The following is a 25,910-nucleotide window of genomic DNA, read 5'->3' on the forward strand; positions in this document are numbered from 1 at the left end:
TATGTAGGCATGTATGTGTGTATGTGATGACTATTTGCAATTTTTAAATTTGCATTGAAATTCAAGAGTGTTTCAAGAATTCAAGTAAGAAACATTCCAATTGTCTGAAGTTTTTGAAGCCTCTTAGTGTAATACGAACTCTGAATTTAAGGAAAAGATAAATCTTTTACCGACTAAATTCCACTATTTAATATTCATTCGCGACACATACATATACGCTTTGAAATAAGATACTGATGAAGCCTGCACGTCGTAGGCGAACTACGTATCTGTTGCAAATAAATATTAAATAGTGGGATTCAATCGATTGTATAACATTTCGCCGAATACCATTTCGAGGAAAACCAATTCGCGGATGACCATAACGCGGAATATATTGTTTCGCGGAAAACCATTTTACGGAAAGCACCATTTCGCGGAAAACATTTTCGCGGAAAGTACTATTTTGCGGAAAAAATTTTCGCCGAAAGTACTATTTGGCGAAGAACCACCGCTTATTAAGTTTAGAAGCCGACAATAGTTAAATCGATGCGAGGGCTAGGGAAAACTAACTAGAGGTCAGTAGAAGACCTAGGAAAACGAATAGACCTAGACAGAATTTGGTTTTTTTTCTCGGCTGGACAGTCAATTGGCAAAGCAAAACGACACTTTATTTTTTCTATGCCCGACGTTTCGATGTATTTGACATCTTTTTCAAGGGGTTCTACAACATGAAAACATGATTAACATTTAATTTTTACATAAAACAATGAACATCATACAGAACCACGTATCGTCTTTTGTCTGGTGGCTTCTGTTGAAGGCTTAAACTAGTCACATCTACTTGAAATACTAGCATTAACCGAGCTTAAAAATGTAATTTTGTTATTAAAAAACTTATTTTAATATCGATTTTTCATTAAATGCCGAACAACTGTAAAACTCACTGTATCTGAACGAAATTTTGGCGGATCGTTTAAACATACACCCTGGCTGAATCGGCACACTGCTTGGCTATGGCTACTGTGAAGATTGGATATTGTACGTGAAAGGCTATTGTATGCTGTTGTTGCTGCTTGTTGTTCTGTGTGTGCGTGCTGAGTGAGATGCTTGTTTTGATTTGGTAGTTTTGATCGTGTGTAGAATAGCAGCGTATGTGGAACTGAGACAGTCAACATCTGATCGCTTATTGACTGTATGGTCGGTGTTTGTTATGTGACAAACTTCCAAAATCGGCAGTGCTGTTTGGCGACGATGTTGATCCACTACTCTGGTATCATCTAGTGCAAAACGGTGTCGGGTGTCTATGCAGTGCGCAAGTAAAGCAGTTTTTTCCCTCAGGTTACTTAGTTCGTGGGTGATAGTTGGATTACTTCGGCTTGTTGCATCGATGAGCGCTTCCATCTGCTTGATGTTCGATCGATGGTTGCTGATGCGTTTTTTTAGCTGATTTGAAGTTAATCCGACATAGCTGGCCTGACAATCCCGGCACGGAATGCGATAGATAACAACCTAGACAGATGTGATCTCTGCGGGGGGCAGACACCCCGCAGTGGCCGACGCTTCCGACGGCGGGTCACCGGCGAACACTCGTCGTTGCCTGCGGCCGGCACGCCCTGAATCATCTAGGAAACGTTTGCTATTAACATGGTTTTCCGCAAAACAATATTTTCCGCCAAATGGTTTTCCGCGAAATGTTTCTTTTCGCCAAACGGTTTTCCGCGGAATAGTCCTTTCCGCGAAAGGGTTTTCGGCGTATTGGTACTTTCCGCGAAAATGTTTTCCGCCAAATGGTATTCCGCGAAACGGTACTCTGCGATATGGTCTTCGGCGAAATGTTACACAACCGTACAAGAAAAGCAGTTAATTTAAGCATGTAGGTATAGTGGTGTATAGGATTAAAAATACTAGTGAGTTGATTTTTCCAAATAAATTTATACAAATTTCAAACAAATTTTGCGCATCAATAGATGCTCTTTTCAGTCAATAGATACTAGAGCTTAGAAATGCTATATGAAAAATAAGAAGTAAACGTTGCACGGTAGTAATTTTGTAAGATTTGTTTTCGTTTGTGACATTTTAAAGGACAGATGTCTTAAGTCAGGTATCATGTTTTAATAAATAAATCAAAAATGACACGCACTGGAAATCATATCGATCATATTTCCCATTCTCAAGCATGTTTGTGGCGCAGCTTTTGCACTATTTTTCGACCTCGTCTTGTTTCCTAACCCACTAATATTGTAAAAACGATGCGATCAAGCTAATGACTATCTTTTCATGAAATACATTCAAAAGAAGCTCAAGTTTTGATTTCCATGCAAAAATAATTATCTGAAGGAGCGCCAGCTAAGAAAAAGTTCAATTTCTCTTTTTCATATTTAATGCTCTATTCAGTTATTTTTTCTGATTGAATTGAAGCAAGCAAACTAATAGTAAAATTTTGAGATTAATCATTTTGTTGTCGAAATCCTTGTTCTTCAAAAGTGAAGTATATAATAATTTTTCTGAACTCTTGTTTTCCAAAGATGCTAACTTTGGTATTGATATCAAAATATCAAAAAATCTGCTATGAACACATATTTCATATTGTCAATTCAAAACAAATTTCGCATGTGGCTCTGAAGCCCGAAAGTTAAGGCCGACCGATTATAAAACTAAATAATCAAGTAACATAAATGACGCTTACAAGGAAGGAAAGAAAATATAATTATTCTACGCAATACGTTGTGAATTTTACTGGCAAATAAGGATTTTGAGGAATACGGAACGGATATTTAAAAATATAGGCAAGTTAATTATAGATGTTCCTGAGAAATTAAATAATGATTATTGTGGCAGTAGAAAGGCTAGGTCACGCCGCTAGGTGGATTAATTCGGGTTTTCTTATGATAGTTTTACTAGCAGCTCAATACGATAGTGAATAGTAAAACAAACAGATCAAAGACGTATTTTCAAGTCATAAAAGAATAATTGATCATAAATTAGGCTCATACAAATTTGAAAAAAGTTTATGTCCTGCTCTCAAAATATTGTAATATGTAATAATAACATCAAACCTTCAATAACTAAACAAAAGAGAAGAAACCAGTGTTTATTTATGCATATTATTAAAAATTTAATACAAAAATTTTGTACAGTACTTAAATTTTAGTTCAAACCAAACCAAACTTCAAAATTTTTCGACCCGAGCACATAAAGTAAGCATCCTGGTTCCTGGTAGAGATGAACCAGTTTGATAATAGTCGAGTGCCACAAGATCACCTTAGGGAGCCACAAACCTATAACTTCATTTGAATTTTGCTTTGAACTTGCGTGTTAGTCGGTTACTTATCTTGTTTTTTTGAATAATCCAAATCCGTCCTTTTTACTAGTTCAGAACTCGGTAACCACGAAAGAGCATCGCAATCTAATCATAGTGTGAAAATGGGAGTTTAGGCCCTACAACTTTTTTACTTGGAATGCTGTGCTACCGACATGTTTTAAGAAAACATATCTCTGAAACTCTGAAACGTTTGAAACCGCTTGTTTCTTGGTTAGTTTTAGTCATGAATATCAGGCCATTCCTCAGCTGATGTTTGTTCTCCAACAATAACGTGTTTACTTTTGTATATGCAAACCGTTTCGAAAATTTCAAGTTTTGAAGAGTTCAGTGACGTCCTTTCTGCATGCATCTAATGCATGCTAAAAAACCGTATCTTTGAGTTTTACGTTCCCAACATTCAAAATTAGGGTATGTATTTGGACACTACGGAATAAAACGACCAATTATAGCCCTGAAAGAACCGATTGCTGGTATTCCGGAGTATCTAATTTGTCGTATTTCTATTTTTGTCTTATCTAATACCTGTGACCGGAAAAAAAATCCCACTGCAATTCGGAATATCTCCGTCAAAAGCGGTACCGAATTTCACTCATATACCTATTACTCATATATTGTTTGATTGACCCAACCTGATTCGGTTCTTTTAAAATAAGCTAAATTAAAATGGAACGAAATTTAAAGCAAATGGGGCCAAATGTCTGTTTGCAAGCACCCCAATTTTGGTGGTCGGGAACTTAAAAGTCAAGCAAAATAGTCGCCTGTGACTTACAGCACGAACCAGAAAGCTTAATTGGTGAAAGAGAGTTGATCAAGAATAACGGGATAACTGCTTTAATTTTGCACATATTGGATAATTTAGAGATGTAAACTCATTCAACTGTAAAAATCTGCAAAAGAATGCAACATAGTAATATAACACTTTATTTTTTTGCCCCTTCACATTTCGAAAAAAATTGAAGGGGGGGGGGGGGGGGCGACATAAACTTTTTTTCAAATTTGTATAAGCCTTATGTCTCGCATGGAATGGATACAGCAACATATTTACATTGCGTAACAAAACTGTATTATTGCGCAATTGCTTACGAATGTTACTGAATTGCTGATAATGTTACCCATTTGTGCATCAAGAGTAATTTGATTTTGTTACGGCATTTTTGGATGAACCAATAGCAGGTACATTTTTTTGGTTGCGTTTTTCAATGCTCTAACGTTGCTGTATATTAATAGACACAATTTTGTTGTTGATTGAATGGTTTTGCCTTTCTACTATATAAATATATATTGCCTTTCTACTATATAAATATATAGTATAAAGGTATAGAAATCACTTGGAAAACCGGAAATGGAAAGAAGGTCCTGCGGGCCGAATGTCATATACCATTCGACTCAGTTTTGAAAACTGAGCATTTTCTGTGTGTGTGTGTGTGTGTGTGTGTGTGTGTGTGTGTGTGTGTGTGTGTATGTGTGTGTGTGTGTGTATGTGTGTGTGTGTGTGTATGTGTGTATGTGTATGTGTGTGTGTGTGTGTGTGTGTGTGTGTGTGTGTGTGTGTGTGTTTGTGTGTGTGTGTTTGTGTGTGTGTGTGTCTGTGTGTGTGTGTGTGTGTGTGTGTGTGTGTGTGTGTGTGTGTGTGTGTGTGTGTGTGTGTGTGTGTGTGTGTGTGTGTATGTGTGTGTGTGTATGTAACGCTTTCAATCTCACTCACTTTTCTCGGAGATGGCTGGACCGATTTTAATGTTCTTAGTGTCAAATGAAAGGTGTAGGTGTCCCATAGGTCGCTATTGAATTTCATTTTGATCGGAATTTTAGTTCAAAAGCTATGTATAAAAATACGAAAAATATGGGACTTCATTATCTCATAGGTCCTTAACCGATTTGAACAAAATTGATTGCATATGAAAGAGGAGCCTTGCAAACCCTTAACTATTAAATTTCATGACGATTGGACTTGTAGTTTGAAAGTTACATAAAGAAATGTGAAAAAATAGTATTTAAGACATATTTTTGTAACATATAAGCATTAATTCAATGAAAAATATCACGCATTTTATTATAATTTGAAAATTACTGCTGAGATCTATCAAACGAAACCGAGTTATTTAAAATCGGACGGTTCATTCAAAAGTTATTCAATGTTTAACACTTAAGCACCGTATATTAAACCGTTAAAATGTGTGAAATCGAAACATAGGTATCAATAAAATGTTGATTGTATTCAATGTGTATGATGTATGTGTGTATATATGTATGTATGTATGTATGTATGTATGTATGTATGTATGTATGTATGTATGTATGTATGTATGTATGTATGTATGTGTGTATGTATGTATGTTTTTTTTTTTTTTTTTTTTTTTTTTTTTTTTTTTTTTAACGAGTAGGGAAATCTGCTATCAGACACCTGAGAAGACAGCTCAGGGAGTGGGGTTTGGTATCCCGTGAAGATCGTGAAGATCCAGACCCACTAAAACCCTACTCGAGTCTCCAGCCTCAATCCCCCCTGGAACCACCTTATCGGTATTACTTCAGGGAGGGGCTATTGTGCTTAACGCACGCTCTTAGATAACTACTTGACTATGGTAGTTAGGCTGTTTATTCGCCGTTGATCGGCTTTCCAGCGGTTTTGTAGCTCAAGTACGATCTGGGTAGCAGCCGCATTGACCGCACCCCAGACGTCCGAGCTAGAACACATCCTTTGGACTAAGTTATCCGGAGTAGTGTCCTGTCCGCTAACTGCCATCATGTTGCTTCTGACGCCCTCGAAACGAGGGCATATGAAGAAAGCATGTTCTGCAGTTTCCTCAACGTCCGCGCATTCGGGACACTCGGGGGACTCCGCATGCCCAAATTTGTGCAGATACTGTCTAAAACAACCATGCCCTGACAGAATCTGTGTCAGGTGGAAGTTGACTTCGCCATGACGCCTGTTGACCCATCCGGATAGTTCCGGGATAAGTCTATGTGTCCACCGGCCTTTTGTGGAATCAGACCATGCCCGCTGCCATGTGATCATCGAGGCCGATCTTGTGGTACTCCGTATGCCTCTAGTTCCACGTTGGTTGAAGCACTCTACGTCCTCGCTGATGATGATACCAATAGGCATCATACCCGCTAAGACGCAGATTGCGTCATGTGAAACTGTGCGGTACGCACTCGCCACTCTTAAACACATGAGACGATAGGTGCTTTCCAGCTTGGCTAGATAGCTTTTGGTACCTAACGCCGATGACCACACCGGCCCGCCATACCTGAGAATGGACTGGACCACGTTGGCTAAAAGCCTTCGCTTGCTGCCATATACCGCAGAGCTATTAGACATCATACGAGACAATGCCGAAATAGCTGTGGAAGCCTTCTTGCAGGCATAGTCGACGTGGCTCCCGAACTTGAGCTTGTCGTCGACCATGACTCCAAGGAGTTTTAAGAACCGCGTTGACGAAATAGTGCAGTCCCCGACACTGATATTTGCTTGCTGCACCGACTTGCGGTTGTTAACCACGATAACCTCCGTTTTATGATGCGCTAGGTCCAGTTTCCTGGATCGCATCCAATCTTCAACAATGCTTATAGAGTGGGCAGCCGTCAACTCAACCTCTCTGATAGATTCACCGTAGACTTCCAAGGTGATATCGTCCGCAAAGCCGACAATCGCCACCCCTACCGGAAACTTTAGCTTCAACACCTCGTCATACATGACGTTCCACAACACCGGGCCCAGTATGGAACCTTGCGGAACCCCTGAGGTGATTGGAACGCATTTCTGACCCTCCTCCGTGTTGTAGCATAGCACACGAGTGTATGTATGTATGTATGTATGTATGTATGTATGTATGTATGTATGTATGTATGTATGTATGTATGTTTTTTTTTTTTTTTTTTTTTTTTTTTTTTTTTAACGAGTAGGGAAATCTGCTATCAGACACCTGAAAAGACAGCTCAGGGAGTGGGGTTTGGTATCCCGTGAAGATCGTGGAGATCCAGACCCACTAAAACCCTACTCGAGTCTCCAGCCTCAATCCCCCCTGGAACCACCTTATCGGTATTACTTCAGGGAGGGGCTATAGTGCTTAACGCACGCTCTTAGATAACTACTGGACTATGGTAGTTAGGCTGTTTATTCGCCGTTGATCGGCTTTCCAACGATTTTGTAGCTCAAGTACGATCTGGGTAGCAGCCGCATTGACCGCACCCCAGACGTCCGAGCTAGAACACATCCTTTGGACTAAGTTATCCGGAGTAGTGTCCTGTCCGCTAACTGCCATCATGTTGCTTCTCACGCCCTCGAAACGAGGGCATATGAAGAAAGCATGTTCTGCAGTTTCCTCAACGTCCGCGCATTCAGGACACTCGGGGGACTCCGCATGCCCAAATTTGTGCAGATACTGTCTAAAACAACCATGCCCTGACAGAATCTGTGTCAGGTGGAAGTTGACTTCGCCATGACGCCTGTTGACCCATCCGGATAGTTCCGGGATAAGTCTATGTGTCCACCGGCCTTTTGTGGAATCAGACCATGCCCGCTGCCATGTGATCATCGAGGCCGATCTTGTGGTACTCCGTATGCCTCTAGTTCCACGTTGGTTGAAGCACTCTACGTCCTCGCTGATGATGATACCAATAGGCATCATACCCGCTAAGACGCAGATTGCGTCATGTGAAACTGTGCGGTACGCACTCGCCACTCTTAAGCACATGAGACGATAGGTGCTTTCCAGCTTGGCTAGATAGCTTTTGGTACCTAACGCCGATGACCACACCGGCCCGCCATACCTGAGTATGGACTGGACCACGTTGGCTAAAAGCCTTCGCTTGCTGCCATATACCGCAGAGCTATTAGACATCATACGAGACAATGCCGAAATAGCTGTGGAAGCCTTCTTGCAGGCATAGTCGACGTGGCTCCCGAACTTGAGCTTGTCGTCGACCATGACTCCAAGGAGTTTTAAGAACCGCGTTGACGAAATAGTGCAGTCCCCGACACTGATATTTGCTTGCTGCACCGACTTGCGGTTGTTAACCACGATAACCTCCGTTTTTTGATGCGCTAGGTCCAGTTTCCTGGATCGCATCCAATCTTCAACAATGCTTATAGAGTGAGCAGCCGTCAACTCGACCTCTCTGATAGATTCACCGTAGACTTCCAAGGTGATATCGTCCGCAAAGCCGACAATCGCCACCCCTACCGGAAACTTTAGCTTCAACACCTCGTCATACATGACGTTCCACAACACCGGGCCCAGTATGGAACCTTGCGGAACCCCTGAGGTGATTGGAACGCATTTCTGACCATCCTCCGTGTTGTAGCATAGCACACGATTCTGGAAATAATTTTCCAGAATTCTGTACAGCGACACCGGCACTTGGACGTTCCGAAGCGAGCTGGCTATGGAGTCCCAGCTAGCGCTATTAAACGCATTTCTCACGTCGAGCGTGACAACTGCGCAATAACGAATACCTGTCCTCTTGGGCTGGATTGCCACCTCGGCTGTCTTAGTGACAGACAAGATGGCATCCACCGTAGATTTGCCTTTTCGGAAGCCGAATTGGTTCCTTGACAGACCGTTTGTACCCTCCGTGTACTGTACGAGTCTGTTAAGGATAACCCTCTCCAGCACCTTGCCGGCAGTATCGAGTAGACAGATCGGCCTATATGACGAGGGGACACCCGGAGGTTTTCCCGGCTTCGGCAATAGGACCAGGTTCTGTCGCTTCCATCTGTCCGGGAAGTGGCCAGCTTCCAGGCATCTATTCATTACTGCCCCGAATAATTCGGGAGCCTCTAAAATAGCCGCTTTAATGGCCATATTCGGGATACCGTCTGGCCCCGGTGCCTTGCTCACCTTTAGGGATTTAGCGATATCAATGAGTTCCTCGTTCGTAACCGTCACTTCCTCCCCGACCTCCAAACCGCCGTCGCCCACGTTACTTTGGATGTTCGGCTGGGAGGCCGACCATCCTACGCTATGGTCTGAGATACTGGAACGTCGGCCGTGGGACGACTCAGCGGCCTGGGGCCAGGGCCTTGGCTCGTGGCGCGGAAAGAGGCCCTCGATGATCCGCTCCAGCATCTCTGGCGATTGCTCAGCGTGCGCCATCACACCCTTGGTCTTTGCCATTACGACTCTGTAGGCATCACCCCACGGGTTCGCATTGGCACTAGCACATAACCTTTCAAAGCAGCCTCGTTTACTAGCTTTTATCCCGCTCTTAAGCGCTGCGCGTGCAGCAACGAGTGCTACTCGACATTCAGCCCTGCTTTCATCCGAACGAGCTCTTTGCATAATTCTCCTCGCACGAAAGCACGCTCCGCGGAGTTCCGCAATTTCATCTGTCCACCAGTAAGCCGGTGACCTGCCATACCTAGGACGACCTTTCCTAGGCATGGTAGCGTCACATGCTCGCGACAGTACCTCAACCAAATGATCAGCGTTCGGATCGGGCATACCGCGATCACCGCACTCTCTCCGGATCGCTTCCACAAATACTTCGGGATCGAAGTATGATGTCTTCCATCCACGGGTGGTTGGAGTGTTGGCCCTACTCGCCGCCTGCCGCCTCGTTATCTGACCGACACCATAGCGGACCGCCTGGTGGTCACTGTGAGTGTAGCCATTATCTACCCGCCAGTCTCCTATCAGACCAGGACTGCCGAAAGTCACGTCGATGATAGACTCCGCACCGTTCCTACTGAAGGTACTTGTGTTGCCGACGTTGGCCAGATCTACGTTAAGCTTTGCCAGAGCTTCAAGCAGAATCCGACCCCTATGGTTCGTGCGACGACTTCCCCACTCTACCGCCCAAGCGTTAAAGTCGCCCGCCACAACCACCGGCCTTAAACCAGTCAGCACAACTGATACTCGGTCTACCATCCGCGTAAACTGCTCGATAGACCAACTCGGCGGAGCATAACAACTGCAGTAGAACACTCCACCCACTTTGGCAACCGCAAATCCCTCGTCTGCAGTTGACACAACCTCCTGAACCGGGAACCTGCTTGTTGTCCATATAGCCGCCGTCGCAGACCTATCCGAGACCCAGTTGCCGTTTCCGGCAGGGACGCGATATGGATCCGAGACTATGGCAATGTCCATTGCTGACTCAGAAACTGCTTGGTGTAACAGCTGCTGAGCTGTGCTGCAGTGGTTCAGGTTGAGTTGTGTCACTTGCACTATGAACGTGGCTTAGTCGCCGGCGCACCGGCCGGGCACCTTGGACCTCCCGTTACGTGCTTTGCGTCCCGTTTACCGGTGCAGATCAGGCACTTAGGAGGCTCCGCGCAGTCCTTTGCTTTATGGCCAGCACTGCCACATCTCCTGCACAACTGGCTCCTATCTGGCCCCTTGCAGTTCCAGGCTTTATGTCCGTGCTCGAAACACCGGAAGCAAGCTTCCGACTGCTTGGACACGCTCAGTGGGCATACCGACCACCCCACTTTTAGCCTAGCAGCTTTCAGGGCTTTGTTTCCGTCAATCAGCGGAAGTCGTATGGTGGCTACCTGGGTCCCGGCCGGACCCTTGCGTAGGCGAACCGCCTCGGTTGCCACCACCACTCCACTTTGCTCTTTGAGAGCTTGTACGACCTCACGCACTTCGGTGATCTCGTCCAGGTTCTTAAGCTGGAGAGTCACTTCTGGTGTGAGAGCACGTACCTTCACTCCGTCCCCGAGCACTCCTTCCGCTATTGGCTTGTATGCGGAACTCTTTTTTGTGGCGTCCTTCTTTAACTCGAGGATCATATCGCCCGTGCGTGAGCGGCGGATGCTTCGTACGTCCGCGCCCAGATCCTTGAGTAGGGCGTCTCCTCTCATGGCCTTCAGAACCTCCGAGTATTTCGACCCGTCGGTTTTCAGGATAAGAGCGTCGCCCTTCTTCGCTCGCTTTCTTGCCGGTTTAGGTGGAGCAGTTTTTTTACTGGAGCCTCCTCCGCCTTTTCTCTTGGCCCTAACCTCGGTCCACGGGCCACCTGTCTTGGAGCTTCCCGCTGGTTCATCGGTTAGCTCTGCCAACCCGCTAGCCTGAGGGCTTTTACCGATCAGGCGTTTTTTCGGTCCGCCAGGGGTGCTATCCCCCGGGGACTGTCTCGGGCGCTTGGCGGATGCCTTACCGCTGCTGGTAGCGCCTTCCGTAGCCTCCTGGGCCGCGTTACGACACTCCGTCAACGGGCAAGCGTCCGTTTGTACTGCCTTCGACGCCTTCACGGTCACCTTCTTAGCCTCTCCTGCACGCGCCACGAGGTCGTTGTGCGTTTTGGTCGCTGCATTCAAGGTTCTCCGAAGCATGAGCAAGCTCTGCTTCAGGTCCTTGGAGAAATTTCCGCGACCTGACGTGAACTCGATTATTACCTCGAGCTGCTGTGACGCTGCTACCACTTTAGGTACAGCATCTCTATTTTTCTCCATCGCCCTGATAAGCGCTGGGCCGTTCATCGCTGTGTCCGGCGTGGTAGGCATACCGCTGCCTTTGCCACCCACACTAGCGCTCCTAGTTGCATCCTTCTCCACCCTTGGTGGAGAACGCTGGATGCCTCCTCTAGCGAACGGGTTTTCCACCGTATCCACACTTGTTATATTTTTGATTTTGTCTTCCATAAGAATCCCACGAGTTGAGGGGAAAGAAAAGTCCGCCACATCAGAGCCCCTCATGATGCGGTAAGGGCTGATTACTGTGGAGGGCGCTCTGGTACTCCACAGGCTCCGTTTGAGGCTGAGTATTTATAGAACCCCCCCCACCATTCATCCCTCGGCACGGGTCGCATGACACCTTGGATTAGGGGTTTATCCATTCATGTTTTTACTTTTAGCCATGGATAATAGCTATTAAAACCATCCTCCTTTGGGGGCTTTGGACCCTCTGCTCAGGTTCTCGGTATTTTCAGGTTCATCGAACATGCTACTACCGAGATCCGTCATTTGCAGGCGGAGAGTTTACACTCAGCCTTCGCATGAGTGCCCCCTTCTCTGTCCGCATACGACCCTAGTTTCCACCGGTTGTCCGATTTCCACTAAGGAGCGTATCCCGGATGGTACCACGAGGAGGTAGAGATAGGAGTTGCTAAATAAGAGGCTGTGGAACTTCGTGATAGTTCTGGAGCGCATTATTCAACCATTTACCATCCGTATGTATGTATGTATGTATGTATGTATGTATGTATGTATGTATGTATGTATGTATGTATGTATGTATGTATGTATGTATGTATGTATGTATGTATGTATGTATGTATGTATGTATGTATGTATGTATGTATGTATGTATGTATGTATGTATGTATGTATGTATGTATGTATGTATGTATGTATGTATGTATGTATGTATGTATGTATGTATGTATGTATGTATGTATGTATGTATGCATGTGTGTATGTATGTGTGTATGTGATGATAATTTGCAATTTTTAAATTTGCATTGAAATTCAAGAGAAGTGAGAAACATGCCAATTGTCTGAAGTTTTTGAAGCCTCTTAGTGGAATACGAACTCTGAATTCAAGGAAAAGATAAAACTGTTACCGACTAAATTCCACTATTTAATATTCATTCGCGACACATACGTATACGCTTTGAAATAAGATACTGATGAAGCCTGCACGTCGTAGGCGAACTACGTATCTGTTGCAAATAAATATTAAATAGTGGGATTCAATCGAAAAGTTTTTCTTTGCTTTGATTTTAGATTTCAATTGTCATTTTCTTCACTTGTTGTTACTCACAATTGTACAAGAAGAGCAAAAAGCGAAGAAAAGCAGTTAATTTAAGCATGTAGGTATAGTGGTGTATAGGATTAAAAATACTAGTGGGTTGATTTTTCCAAATAAATTTATACAAATTTCATACAAATTTTGCGCATCAATAGATGCTCTTTTCAATCAATAGATACTAGAGCTTAGAAATGTTATATGAAAAATAGGAAGTAAACGTTGCGCGGTAGTAATTTTGTAAGATTTGTTTTCGTTAGTGACATTTTAAAGGACAGATGTCTTATGTCTTGTATCATGTTTTAATAAATAAATCAAAAATGACAAGCACTGGAAATCATATCGATTATATTTCCCATTCTCAAGCATGTTTGTGGCGCAGCTTTTGCACTATTTTTCGACCTCGTTTTGTTTTCCTAACCCACTAACATTGTAAAAACGATGCGATCAAGCTAATGACTATCTTTTCATGAAATTTAACTAAATTTAACTATAATTTATTTGCTTAAATTTTAACAATATTTTAGACTGAAGATAATAGAAATATTTTCGACCGGCGAAGCGTCGCGACGGTTCCTTGAAGCCTTATGTTACTGATCTAGTGAGCGATGTAGATTGTACTGATCGGTATTGATGCAGCTGCCCGAGGCTCGCAGGTAGTGCACATATCGAGTGACCGATTATGGGTGAGTGGTGATCCTTCTCTGATAACGGATCAGTCTCTCAGCGGAACGATGATGGATCCATTGATGATGATGATCATCGTAGCGGATGACGGGTTCTGGTGGGGAATTGTCGTCTGGTAGCGAACATCCTGGCACCCGCAGAAATAACCATTTCTGGAAGTTGTAAATCTCTCGGGAAGCGTCTTGCTGTAGAAATCGTCGAAACCGTAGCTCGTCGACATGAAAAGAAATATTAGACCCGGTAGAGGGTTTCAAAAATATAAAAGCAATGGACAGGTCCTCACCTGGACCCTGCCGTTCGAGGGCCTTGAATTTTCTTTATTATTCCGATATACAGTTGTAGGTTGATATTTTCTCGTTGATATTGAAGTGGTTGATTCGCTCCTGCGAAGTGAGAAACATGCCAGTTGTCTGAAGTTTTTGAAGCCTCTTAGTGGAATACGAACTCTGAATTCAAGGAAAAGATAAAACTGTTACCGACTAAATTCCACTATTTAATATTCATTCGCGACACATACGTATACGCTTTGAAATAAGATACTGATGAAGCCTGCACGTCGTAGGCGAACTACGTATCTGTTGCAAATAAATATTAAATAGTGGGATTCAATCGAAAAGTTTTTCTTTGCTTTGATTTTAGATTTCAATTGTCATTTTCTTCACTTGTTGTTACTCACAATTGTACAAGAAGAGCAAAAAGCGAAGAAAAGCAGTTAATTTAAGCATGTAGGTATAGTGGTGTATAGGATTAAAAATACTAGTGGGTTGATTTTTCCAAATAAATTTATACAAATTTCATACAAATTTTGCGCATCAATAGATGCTCTTTTCAATCAATAGATACTAGAGCTTAGAAATGTTATATGAAAAATAGGAAGTAAACGTTGCGCGGTAGTAATTTTGTAAGATTTGTTTTCGTTAGTGACATTTTAAAGGACAGATGTCTTATGTCTTGTATCATGTTTTAATAAATAAATCAAAAATGACAAGCACTGGAAATCATATCGATTATATTTCCCATTCTCAAGCATGTTTGTGGCGCAGCTTTTGCACTATTTTTCGACCTCGTTTTGTTTTCCTAACCCACTAACATTGTAAAAACGATGCGATCAAGCTAATGACTATCTTTTCATGAAATACATTTGTTCGAACTCGGGAGAACAGTGGCGCAAATTTTAACGGAACGTTCCTTCCGTTGTTGCGATGCGGACTCTAGTTGCTTGTCGCGGGCCACGCATATAATGATAACTCGATTGTCCTTTAGAGATACACAAACCGTTTATTGTTCGATGCGAAATTAATTATATCAAATAGTACTGCGTACGTTATGGTTTAACTAAATTTAACTATAATTTATTTGCTTAAATTTTAAATTTTAGACTGAAGATAATAGAAATATTTTCGACCGGCGAAGCGTCGCGACGGTTCCTTGAAGCCTTATGTTACTGATCTAGTGAGCGATGTAGATTGTACTGATCGGTATTGATGCAGCTGCCCGAGGCTCGCAGGTAGTGCACATATCGAGTGACCGATTATGGGTGAGTGGTGATCCTTCTCTGATAACGGATCAGTCTCTCAGCGGAACGATGATGGATCCATTGATGATGATGATCATCGTAGCGGATGACGGGTTCTGGTGGGGAATTGTCGTCTGGTAGCGAACATCCTGGCACCCGCAGAAATAACCATTTCTGGAAGTTGTAAATCTCTCGGGAAGCGTCTTGCTGTAGAAATCGTCGAAACCGTAGCTCGTCGACATGAAAAGAAATATTAGACCCGGTAGAGGGTTTCAAAAATATAAAAGCAATGGACAGGTCCTCACCTGGGCCCTGCCGTTCGAGGGCCTTGAATTTTCATTATTATTCCGATATACAGTTGTAGGTTGATATTTTCTCGTTGATATTGAAGTGGTTGATTCGCTCCTGCGAAAACCATGCTGGGTTGACGTGTCTCTACTTTTATAAGATCGAATGCTGGTTGATTCCGAAAAAACGCGGTCTGGTTGTTATGGTTATTGATTTGTGGCATTGCTAGATGGCAGTGTTTCTTCTTCTACAGGGATTGGAAGTAGGCAAATTTTTGCTACGGGACGTGTGACAAATCCAGTAGCGGTTTGAAGTGTTACTACTCGCACTATACCGTCCTTTCCAGGGTGTAAATCGTGGATGCGAGCAGTTGGCCAACGTGTTGGAGGCTGGTTTTCATCAAGAATGAGCACCAGTTGATCCTTTCGAAATTCCACTGGTGTATTAAACCATTTTGTTCGAGGTTGAAGAGTATGTGAATACTCCATATGCTAATATGCACTCCATATGCCAGCGCTTCCAAATTAGCTGAAACATTTTTTGAATTTGCTGCCACATGGTGAGTCGATTGAATGGGATGTTTTGGTAATTAGAATCGGGAACAGCCTTTAGTGCGGTCCCAGTTAAAAATCAAAGGGGTTGTGTACAAGACACGACCGCATATATAGGTGACGCAGGACTACGTAAGTCTCTTTGTAGTGATAGTAGCATGTATTCATGCTTGTAATCATTCGATTCTTCATGTATACATGCTATATGCAACATATATACATGCTACATGCGTTGTATGTAACATTTATCAAAGCAGTAACATTGCAAACGTTCAATTCTCAAAAGATTGTGCATTTGAAAACAATTTAACAAAATCAAGAACACAAACTATTACTTTCCTGCCACTTTACTGAAATTAAAGATTGTTTTTATTATCCATGGTTTCCCACGTTGAAAGGATTTCACCAATTCAATCCTATTTTATCAACAGCACATCTTTTCACTACACTTCTAATGAAACGGCAAGCTTGCGTATTCATACAGAATCGTATTATAACAGAGTCGTATTATAACGTGTGCTGTAGCACATTTTTCCAACACAGATATCAAATTCGCCGAGGTTTAATCGTCACACAGTAAAGAATTTGGGATCTGTTGGGACGACGAACTTGTTTCATTTTTTCTGGCACACTTCCCTAACACAGACATCAGATTGGACTAGGTTTAATCGCGTTCGTAAGAAATCTGTTGGCACGAGGAGGTTTTGTCACTCTCTCCGGCGTACTTCCCAAGCAAGGACATCAAAATGGTCTAGGTTGAACCGCGGTGTTAAGAAATCTTGAAATGAGAAAGTTTTGTCACTTGTTTTGACTTACTTCCCAAGCACAGATATCAAATTGGTATAGGTTTAGATCATCGTAAAGAATCTTCCAACCAATCACGAAGCGAGAATTCTGGTAAAACATAGGTTCATTATTTTCAATTTTTCAATAGTTCAACATCAAGAATCCATACTTTTCTTCATTTGGGTCAATTCTTAGAAGATTTTCCGATCGATTGGTGTAAGAATATTGAAAATCGATCGGAAAACCGCTGAGCTATTAGCGCTCAAAACCTTTCATTTTTCGTGCCGCTCGCATTTTTTGATTTTTTGGAATGACACCCTATCTCAAAACTTGCCGTAAGACGTAGTCCTACGTCAAAAGTGACCGGGTGTAAGAGTCTGGATGTCCGACGGACCGTCCGTCAACTTGATGAGTGAGCGCGAGTTTAAGCAACACTCGATTTGTGCCAGGAGGGTTTGCATGTCGTCGTATGCCAATTTATGTTCACCGAGAACCCGCACAAAGTGTTTCTGGGCAGACCGGATAGCAGCCTCCCATAGGCCACCAAAATGAGAACCTTTCGGTGGATTAAAATGCCATCTTATGCCATTGCTGGAGCACTCGATAGCCATGGTCTGCTTGGATTCCTCAGATCGCATGAGGCGATGTAGCTCATTTGCCGCACCGACGAAATTTTTACCGTTGTCGATATAAACATCGGAACACAGGCCCCGGCGTGAAACAAAGCGACGAAATGCCTGCATGAATTTTGCAGTGCTTAGATCTGCCACCAATTCCATATGTACCGCCTTAGTGGCGAAACAGATAAATACTGATACGTAGGCTTTCGGTGGTGTATCTCGACGATGACGAGGCTTCAGATAGATTGGTCCCCAGAAGTCGAAAACTTCTCGTTTATTTTCTATTTTTTCTACGAGATACGATGTTTACACAAGAGATTGGTGCCACATATGTAAAAGTACGACGTTCAGAGAGGAAATGAAATTTGTTTAAAATTAGTCATATCTCACCTACACAATTGTGTGGGCTCGGGCTTAAAGGGTTATAGATATCTTAACCACAAAATGCATGCAAGATACAGGCGCTGCATGCAAATCACGGTTCGCTAAGTTGAAATGCTTGTAAACTGCTCGGTAAACAAAGATTCGCGAACCAAAGTTCGTGTTGCCTTCGCTACGTTCGAGAAACTATGGTTCTTTTTCGAAAGTAGTTCGTTTAAGCGCTCTTCCCTATGAATAGGTTCATTTGAACAAATCGTGAGTCAGGCTTGTTATTTCGTCACTCATTGTGCAAAAAGTGCAACTTTTTTCCCAACACAATAAGCAGAACCGCTGTCAGAAATGAGAAATAAATCCATACAAGGAGAAACAGACTAAACATAAAGAGAAAAACTGACACGCAGAAAAACTTCTTATTGCGCTCTTTAAATGAGCAACTTTCGGTTTCGCTCTCGGTTCTCTCGGTAGCTACAGCAGTAAGCGTGAAAACAAAACAACCGGTGCGCGTACAGAAACTATAGACTCAGAAGCGTCAAGGCAATCAAAAGTCGTTAAATTTTGAATCTTAGCGGAGAATTATCTTTGTTTATAATGGAACTTTCCTGTAGGTGCGCGTCAAATGTCTAAATGTCTAAATAACATGTTTCGCACTGTTGCCGTTGTGACATGCCTGACAATATAGATGCAGTTGCGTCCACAGGCAGCCAAACTCAACTGAATATACTAAATGTAAGAATCATGATTCAGCTGCATTAATGGATGAATATTTTTCTGAAGGCAATGACCGCTATTTACAATCGTCGTTTTTTCTCAACGCACTACCCATGTTAAAACTTCCCGTAGTTGTCATACGTCAGAGCATCGTATCAACGTATTCAAAGTGTATTAATATTCTGTTGCTCCTCAATGAGTAGCACAATGTGCGGTTGCTCAGACAACTGCGTTCAGTAAAAAACAGAAAAGTCAAAATGAAATGGAGAAGAATAAATCGCGTTGAAGACTGAGCACAGTTTGAATTTTTCTCTTCTCTTTTTATCTTCTGAGCAGGAATCATTCCTGTCGTGAGTCATTCGTCCATGCCTATCTCGTCGTCTTGCCAAGGACCGAATGAAAAATACGAACTTTCTTCATACGCTATTATTTCTACTAAATTCTTATAATATTCACAAATGTTTTTTTTTCTTTTTCAGATGTCAAGTTTTACGGTGCTTTTCATAACAATCTTTACTACGCATATGACTATCATTACAACGCAGAACATCAGTGTTTTGCCTAATATATCGAATGTACTTAAAACAAAACTGTAAGTTATGCTAACCGCTCTAGTATATAACAAACTAGAAAGCTAATATTTGACAAACTAGAAAGCAATGAATACCCGATCAGGAGGACCTAGCAAAATTATAACAGACCATGTTATTTGGTTACCAACCTCTCTAACAGCGGTTGTTAATCATTAGATCAATTATAACAACCGTTGTTGTAAATTAGACATCGTTAGTGGTTAGAATAAGAAAAATAGCTTAGCTTTCTCTGACTAATACCTGATTCATAACTAACCCTACGATAGCGATTTGAAGAAAGAAACAAGCGATTTTTCATAAATAATCGCTATAAGAATAAGAGTAAAATTACATTTTCTTGAAGCACTAAGTCTCTTTGCAATGTAAAAACAGTTTGTTATCGTGGTGAAAGTATGTATACCGTATATAATAAAGTTTTTTTTATAACAGTGTTGCCAACTTTTCAATTTTTCGTATAATTGTTAACGCTAATTAAGGAAATATAAGTTTAAAATGGCGTAAAATATTCTAGTTATTTGACCGTAACACTGTAAGCTCCTTTGTTTGTTGCTGCTATGATACTAATATTGGTTTATCTAGTGTAGGTAATAATGAGAAAAACGAAAAATTTGAAAACACTTTTAAGCGCACAGTGTTTTTGAAATGCATCGTGACTCACTGTTTCAATGAAACCTAATCTTGATTATTTATGAAAAATCGGAGGTTGCTTGCTTCAAATCACTGTAACTCTGAATCGGCAAAGAACACCTTGTGATTTTGAGTGATTCTTATATAAAATCCGATTCAATCCACCTAGTGGTGAAATGAACCTTTGTTATACCATCTTATTTGATGTGGGCATTTCCAGTTCAAATAGCAAATCGGTTTGTCTCGATTAATTTTGATTGAAATAAGGTTTTGCTGATGTATTGGTTACCACACAAGAATTCATTTTCCATTAAACATATTTGATTTCACCAAGAATAACTTTTCAGTAGGACGTATCTTGAAATGAGATTTTTTTTAAATTATGTCTTAAAACTTCTTATTTGATCAAAATGGCGTCAGAGGAAAAGTTGTGGGAAATTAGATGTATTTTCAGAAAAAATAACACTGAAAAAGAGCTTCGGAAAGCATTAGCTTATGGGGTTGGGAGTGACCGATCATTCTCACTGTGCAAAATTCAGTGAGTCGATATTTAAAGGATCAATAACTGCGCCGGCCACGTCCTTGCAATCAGGTGGGATTGGGATAGGAATGTTAGCGTAATCTTTGTTGTTTTAGGGACCGTGTTAACCTCTGCATCCCCGCAAAGATTACAGGAAGGAGTTGCGTTTTGTTAGTAGGATACGTTTCGTGGGATCGGGATTCACCTTGATAAGTGATGTGATCGTAATCTGACTGCTCTTTTAATAACCGTTTGAAAACTATATATATTAGTGCTCGTTCAATCCACAACGAGCCGAATAATTACGATTCGAAAACGCTGATACTATATTTAACTTCAATTACTTGATACGATGACTGTGTGATTAACTTGTTTTATCAAAGCTTTAACATAACTATGTTATCAATTATCTTGAATTAGTTTACTATCTAATTAGTTTTAAATCTGCCTAAGTTATTATTTTTGTTGACTTCTTAAACACAAAGTGTTCTCAGATGATCTAATATTGCTAAGTTTGATCCATCCAAAGTAGTTAAAAATAACAAATACTAAGAACAATGCCCATTGTATTAAAGCCATTCAATTCTTATTTAAAATTTTATCATCACCCATTTGTGTGAAAAAGAATTAATTCTTAAGGGTTCATCAAAATGTAGGAAAAGATGTTTTCCAATTTATGCATTGTTATAAAATTCCTGAACTGTAAAACTCAAAAGTTGGGGTTATTATACCTAAAACTACAATCTGGCACAATGACTTTCACTTTCGTATCTTCGTGCAACGTAAGAACTATTGAACTACTAATGTAATGTATAGGGGAGTGTCGTCGTGGTTGGGCCACGTTTTGGAATTCGCCCATAACTTTCGTTTCGAAAGGAATTTTGGAAATCTAAATGCATCGTTGCAAAGGTCTAAGAATAAGGTATATTTCCGGAATGTTTTGAACTGATAGCTTGAAAAATAAAAAAGTTATAGGCATTTACGTGAAGACAAAAAATGTTGTCATAGTCGGGCCATGTTGTGCAGGTTGGGTCACCGCAGAAAATCTAAGACATACGTATTGAAATTCTATATAGAGACATAAAAAGAATGAATTCCGTGAACAACGGCTCATATAGGTACAAATACCCTATTTTTAATTGCATTTTTGCGAAATTTTTGCGATCTATATTGCTACTCTCGCCTTTTCCGAAGTTTACAACTACAATGAAAACAACAACAAAAATCTAGGTTTTTATCGTATTAATTTTGCTTTATTTCAACACATTTTACATGACTGATATTCTCTAGCAATTATTGCGCTTCTGCGCTTAAACCTCTACAAATAGTGCTTTTCTAGTATTTCACCTTAGCCTTCCCAAACATCTTACTGGAGGGGATTTTTCTATAGTCTTCGTGTGCAGCACAACACACTTCATACATTTTCAAAATTTATCTCGATAATTGCATTTCATGAATCATTTCTTGAAGTAAAGTTCATTGCGCCTGGAAAACTTTTTTTGTAAGATTTAGTCACTGAATTCAGTACGGGTGTTTTGAATACACGATTGAAACTCACAATATTGTGAAAAGTTAGCTATCACAGTAAGAAGTTTTACAATGGTTGTATCATAGATATCATGAGTTACTAAAACTGTAAAATCGTGATGGCCCGACCATAACAGTGGCCCGACGATAACGACAATACCCTATACTGGACACTATCACTTATTGTTTTTTACTTTCGTATCTTCCGAAGATACGAAAGTGAAAAACAATAAGTGATAGTGTCCAGTATATACAGTACATTAGTAGCTAGCAAATGAAATTAACCCTAGAGCGGTCACGCTAGTGTACTGAGTACACGCGTTTTCGAAAAACGCGAAAAAATCATCGAAATTTTAATCAAATCACACCAGGTTTTGGTTGCATTCGAAGATCTACTCTTCCTCTTTCTAATGATGCCAAAATATAGAAAAAAGAAATAAAAAAAAGTGGTCGAAAGATGCTTGTAAAAATGGTGTGTCCGCGCGCGTGTACTCAGTACACCAGCGCGACCACTAACGTAACTTTTTTGAAATGAAAAAAGTTACGCAAGCGGTCGCGTCGTGTACTGAGTACACGGCGGGCAATAACTCAAGTTTGTGAATAGATAGAAGGTTGCGACTTTCGACAAAGTTGCTTATCTTGTTAAGACACATCCCGTGATATACAACAAAATTCGGAACTGATTCGCTAGATGGCGCTAATAATGAAGCAATTAAATTCATTTAAGAATATTTTAAAACCGTAATGAGCTAAAAGGTTACTATTTACTACAAAGTTGTTTGTAAAGCCAAGACGCATTTGGTAACGAACTCTGAAGTTTGGAACTAGTCCGCTAGATGGAGTATACGGTGAAATTTAATTCATTTGGCGATATTTCCGAACCATGACGAGATAGAAGGTTGATGTTTTCGACAAAGTTGTTTATCATGTCAATATGCTTCCGATGAAGGTAAATTAAATTCGGAATGAAGTAGTAGTCAGGGATGGTTCGATCACTTTGACTCAATTTAGATTCATTTAACAGTACCATCTTAACGGGGCCAAATATGACAAAGTTATATATGAAATATTTGTAGAATAGGTTATTGTCTATAATTTTGCTGAATAAAATGTTGCTGTATCTTTTGTAGTTACGGCGCTACAATGCTAGTATCTTATTAGTGACTAAATGAACGTTCATTTAGTCACTGATGAGTTACTAGCGTTGTAGCACCGTAACTACAAAAGATACAGCAAAACTTAGTTCAGAAAAATTGTAGATTAGAACTAGTTCTACAAATGTCCCATATGTAACATTGTCATATTTTGCTCGGCTGAGACGGCACTGTCAAATGAATCAAAATTGAGTCAAAGTGATCGAACCATCCCTGGTAGTAGTAGGTGGAGATGATGAGAAAATCAAATTATTTTCGGAATATTGCGGAACCATGATGGCATAGAACACTGCTGTTCGCTACAAAGTGGTTTCTGTAGTCAAAACACGTTAGATAACGTATCGTTGTCCTTTTCATCATCGATTGCGTTGTCAATTCCAGTCAATCAACAGCTATTTTTATGGTTTCCTGAAAGAAGCAATTGATACGTATTGCTTCAACTTTTATCAAAAGACAAGATGAAGAGCACAGACTGATCAAAATGCTTTTGACGAAGCAATTTCGTCGTCTACATCGTCTATATAGAAATATCACCAGAACAAGATTCCTGGAAACCCGTGCTGCGTTTCCATCACATTCTTAAAAAAATATTTTAGAGTGTTTGAGTCCCTATTCTTCCCAGGGTCGCTAATAGGTTTATTCGAAAACCTGGCAAACACGAATAAATGTCAAAATCTGGCGATCAATTTGACCGATGGGGAGGACTTTTTCGGGAAACGTCTTGCCAGTTTTGATCAACGCCGGTACAAAATGTTGTCTGAAATTAGGAGCGATGACTCCTTTGCAGAACGGAGAAACAAAAATCTGGCAAAAATCTGGGACATTACCAAATATCTGGAAGATTTAGAACTTTGTCTGGCATGCAATAAAAAATCTGGTAAAATCTAGATTTATCAGCAAAGCAAAACCATGCATGGATATAAACGTCCTTCAGAACTTGACCCTTCTTTATCGATAGATATCGCTGCCGGTTATTAGAGTACAGGAAAATCACTGGGTTAGTGCAAAGATCCTATTAACTCTGAAGCGGCACCGCCCAGTCGAGACTCGAACATACGACGAGTGGCTTGTTGGGCCAGCAACGTATCCCGGAGTTAACTTGGCAGACAGGCATAATGGCAACGTTGATGCTTGCAATTATTAACGTGTGCGTGATGATAAAACCAAAGCTATTTGTTTTGCTAACGCGACAACACGACTGAAGTGCACTCTCTTGATACTCATTTGCAAAACAGCTTGCTTTTTTCATTGGGCTCGAATTCTTTACTCTTTCCTTGTATTACGTGTGTGTTATTTCCTGTATGATATAAGTGACCGTAATAAGAATATTATAGAATTGTTAGGAATCTAATGTACATTTTTCATTCTCATTATCATAGCAGGAAATAAAACAAACAAATGCTCGTTTTGTATTGTTTTATGGTAAGTGTCAACATATAATAGTGTCAACATTATAATAGTAGAAACCGGACATTAGATCTAGTATTCATGAATGAAGTAGCATCAGACGCGTGCAGTTTATCTGAAGCACACGAAGCGATAGTTGAAGCCGATCGATTCCACCCCCCGCTTCTCCTTACATTGCGCAGTTCGCTCCCAGCATCTTTTGAACCTGTCGTGTCTGTAAGTGAATTCAACTTTCGCAAAGCTGATTATATGGCACTAAACCAATCACTACTGAATGTGAATTGGGATGATTTCGACAGTGTAAGAAACGTGGATCAAGCTGTAGAATGTTTTAATGAAACGCTTAGAAATTCTTTTCGTTTGCACATACCTGCTCCTCGACCATGCGTGAAGCCAGCTTGGTCTAATAGTAGACTTCGGTTCTTAAAACGCCAAAGATCTGCTGCATTGAGAAGGTACACTACTAGGCGTAATCCCATGACGAAGCACACTTTTTGTCTGATAAGTAACGAATATAGGGCTTATAACCGATATCTGTACTCATGCTACGTGAAGCGAAAACAAGACGACCTTAGAAGAAATCCGAAACGGTTCTGGTCCTTTGTCAATGAGAAGCGTAAACAGAATGGCTTTCCTTCCAGCATGTTTCTCGGTAATTCAACGTCTGACAATATCCAAACCACTTGCGACATGTTTGCTGGACACCTATCTAGTGTGTTTAATTCGACTTTAGCCTCATCCTCTCAAATTGATGCTGCGATGCGCTACGTTCCTGAAAACATTTTGGACCTTGGTCCTCTCCTGTTTTCCGTAGCTGATATTGAAGCTGGGCTTTCGAAATTGAAAACTTGTTTTTCCGCGGGTCCAGATGGAATCCCTTCGGTGGTGCTAAAAAGATGTGCTGGAGCTTTGTGTAAACCGTTGCAAAAGATTTGTAATATGTCATTAGAACAGAACAAGTTCCCGGAGTGTTGGAAAAGATCCTATGTCTTTCCAATCTACAAGAAAGGGGATAAACGTGACATTGCAAACTACCGAGGTATCACCTCTTTATGTGCCGGGTCGAAACTGCTGGAGATTCTTGTGGGAAAGCTGCTTCTTAGCAAAGTGAAATCGTACATCTCTATAGAACAACATGGCTTTTTCCCCAAACGCTCAATCAACACGAACCTTCTGCAGTTCTGTTCATTTTGCCTTCGACAGGTTGAAGACGCTGCGCAAGTGGATACCATTTACACGGATCTTAAAGCTGCATTTGATCGTATTGATCACCAAATTCTGCTTCGAAAACTGAATCATCTAGGAGTTTCTGATGGCTTTGTCCGCTGGCTTAAGAGTTACTTAACAAATCGACAACTCTCAGTAAAGTTAGGCTCTACTGAATCGTACAGTTTTTGTAATCGATCAGGAGTTCCACAGGGAAGTAACTTAGGACCGTTACTATTCCTTATATTCTTTAACGATGTTTGCTTTGCGATACCTCCTGGCTGCAAGCTGTTGTATGCAGATGATTTAAAAATGTTCCTCACTGTGCGATCTGCCGAAGACT

General features: G+C 41.2%; 2 protein-coding genes across 6 annotated transcripts in view; one reads left to right on the plus strand and one right to left on the minus strand.

Moving 5' to 3' along the window:
• LOC128733137 (uncharacterized) overlaps positions 1-25,910 on the plus strand; it is a 159,522-nt gene that overhangs the window by 82,186 nt on the left and 51,426 nt on the right. For all 5 annotated transcript variants that reach the window (XM_053826767.1, XM_053826766.1, XM_053826763.1 and 2 more), the window contains exon 2: positions 19,013-19,125. In XM_053826767.1, the coding sequence (XP_053682742.1) occupies positions 19,013-19,125 (113 nt within the window). The remainder of the gene's footprint in view (positions 1-19,012; positions 19,126-25,910) is intronic.
• Positions 17,178-17,603, minus strand: LOC128745921 (uncharacterized). Its single transcript, XM_053842982.1, has one exon. It carries the CDS (start codon positions 17,601-17,603, stop codon positions 17,178-17,180), a length of 426 nt encoding a protein of 141 aa, XP_053698957.1.

This window comes from Sabethes cyaneus, chromosome 1 (genome assembly GCF_943734655.1).
Source record: "Sabethes cyaneus chromosome 1, idSabCyanKW18_F2, whole genome shotgun sequence".
NCBI classification, from domain to species: Eukaryota; Metazoa; Arthropoda; class Insecta; order Diptera; family Culicidae; genus Sabethes; species Sabethes cyaneus.

Bases quoted from the DNA above. Each gene is read 5' to 3' on its own strand.
- LOC128745921 (XM_053842982.1), bottom strand. From the start codon at position 17,603: ATGGAATTGGTGGCAGATCTAAGCACTGCAAAATTCATGCAGGCATTT.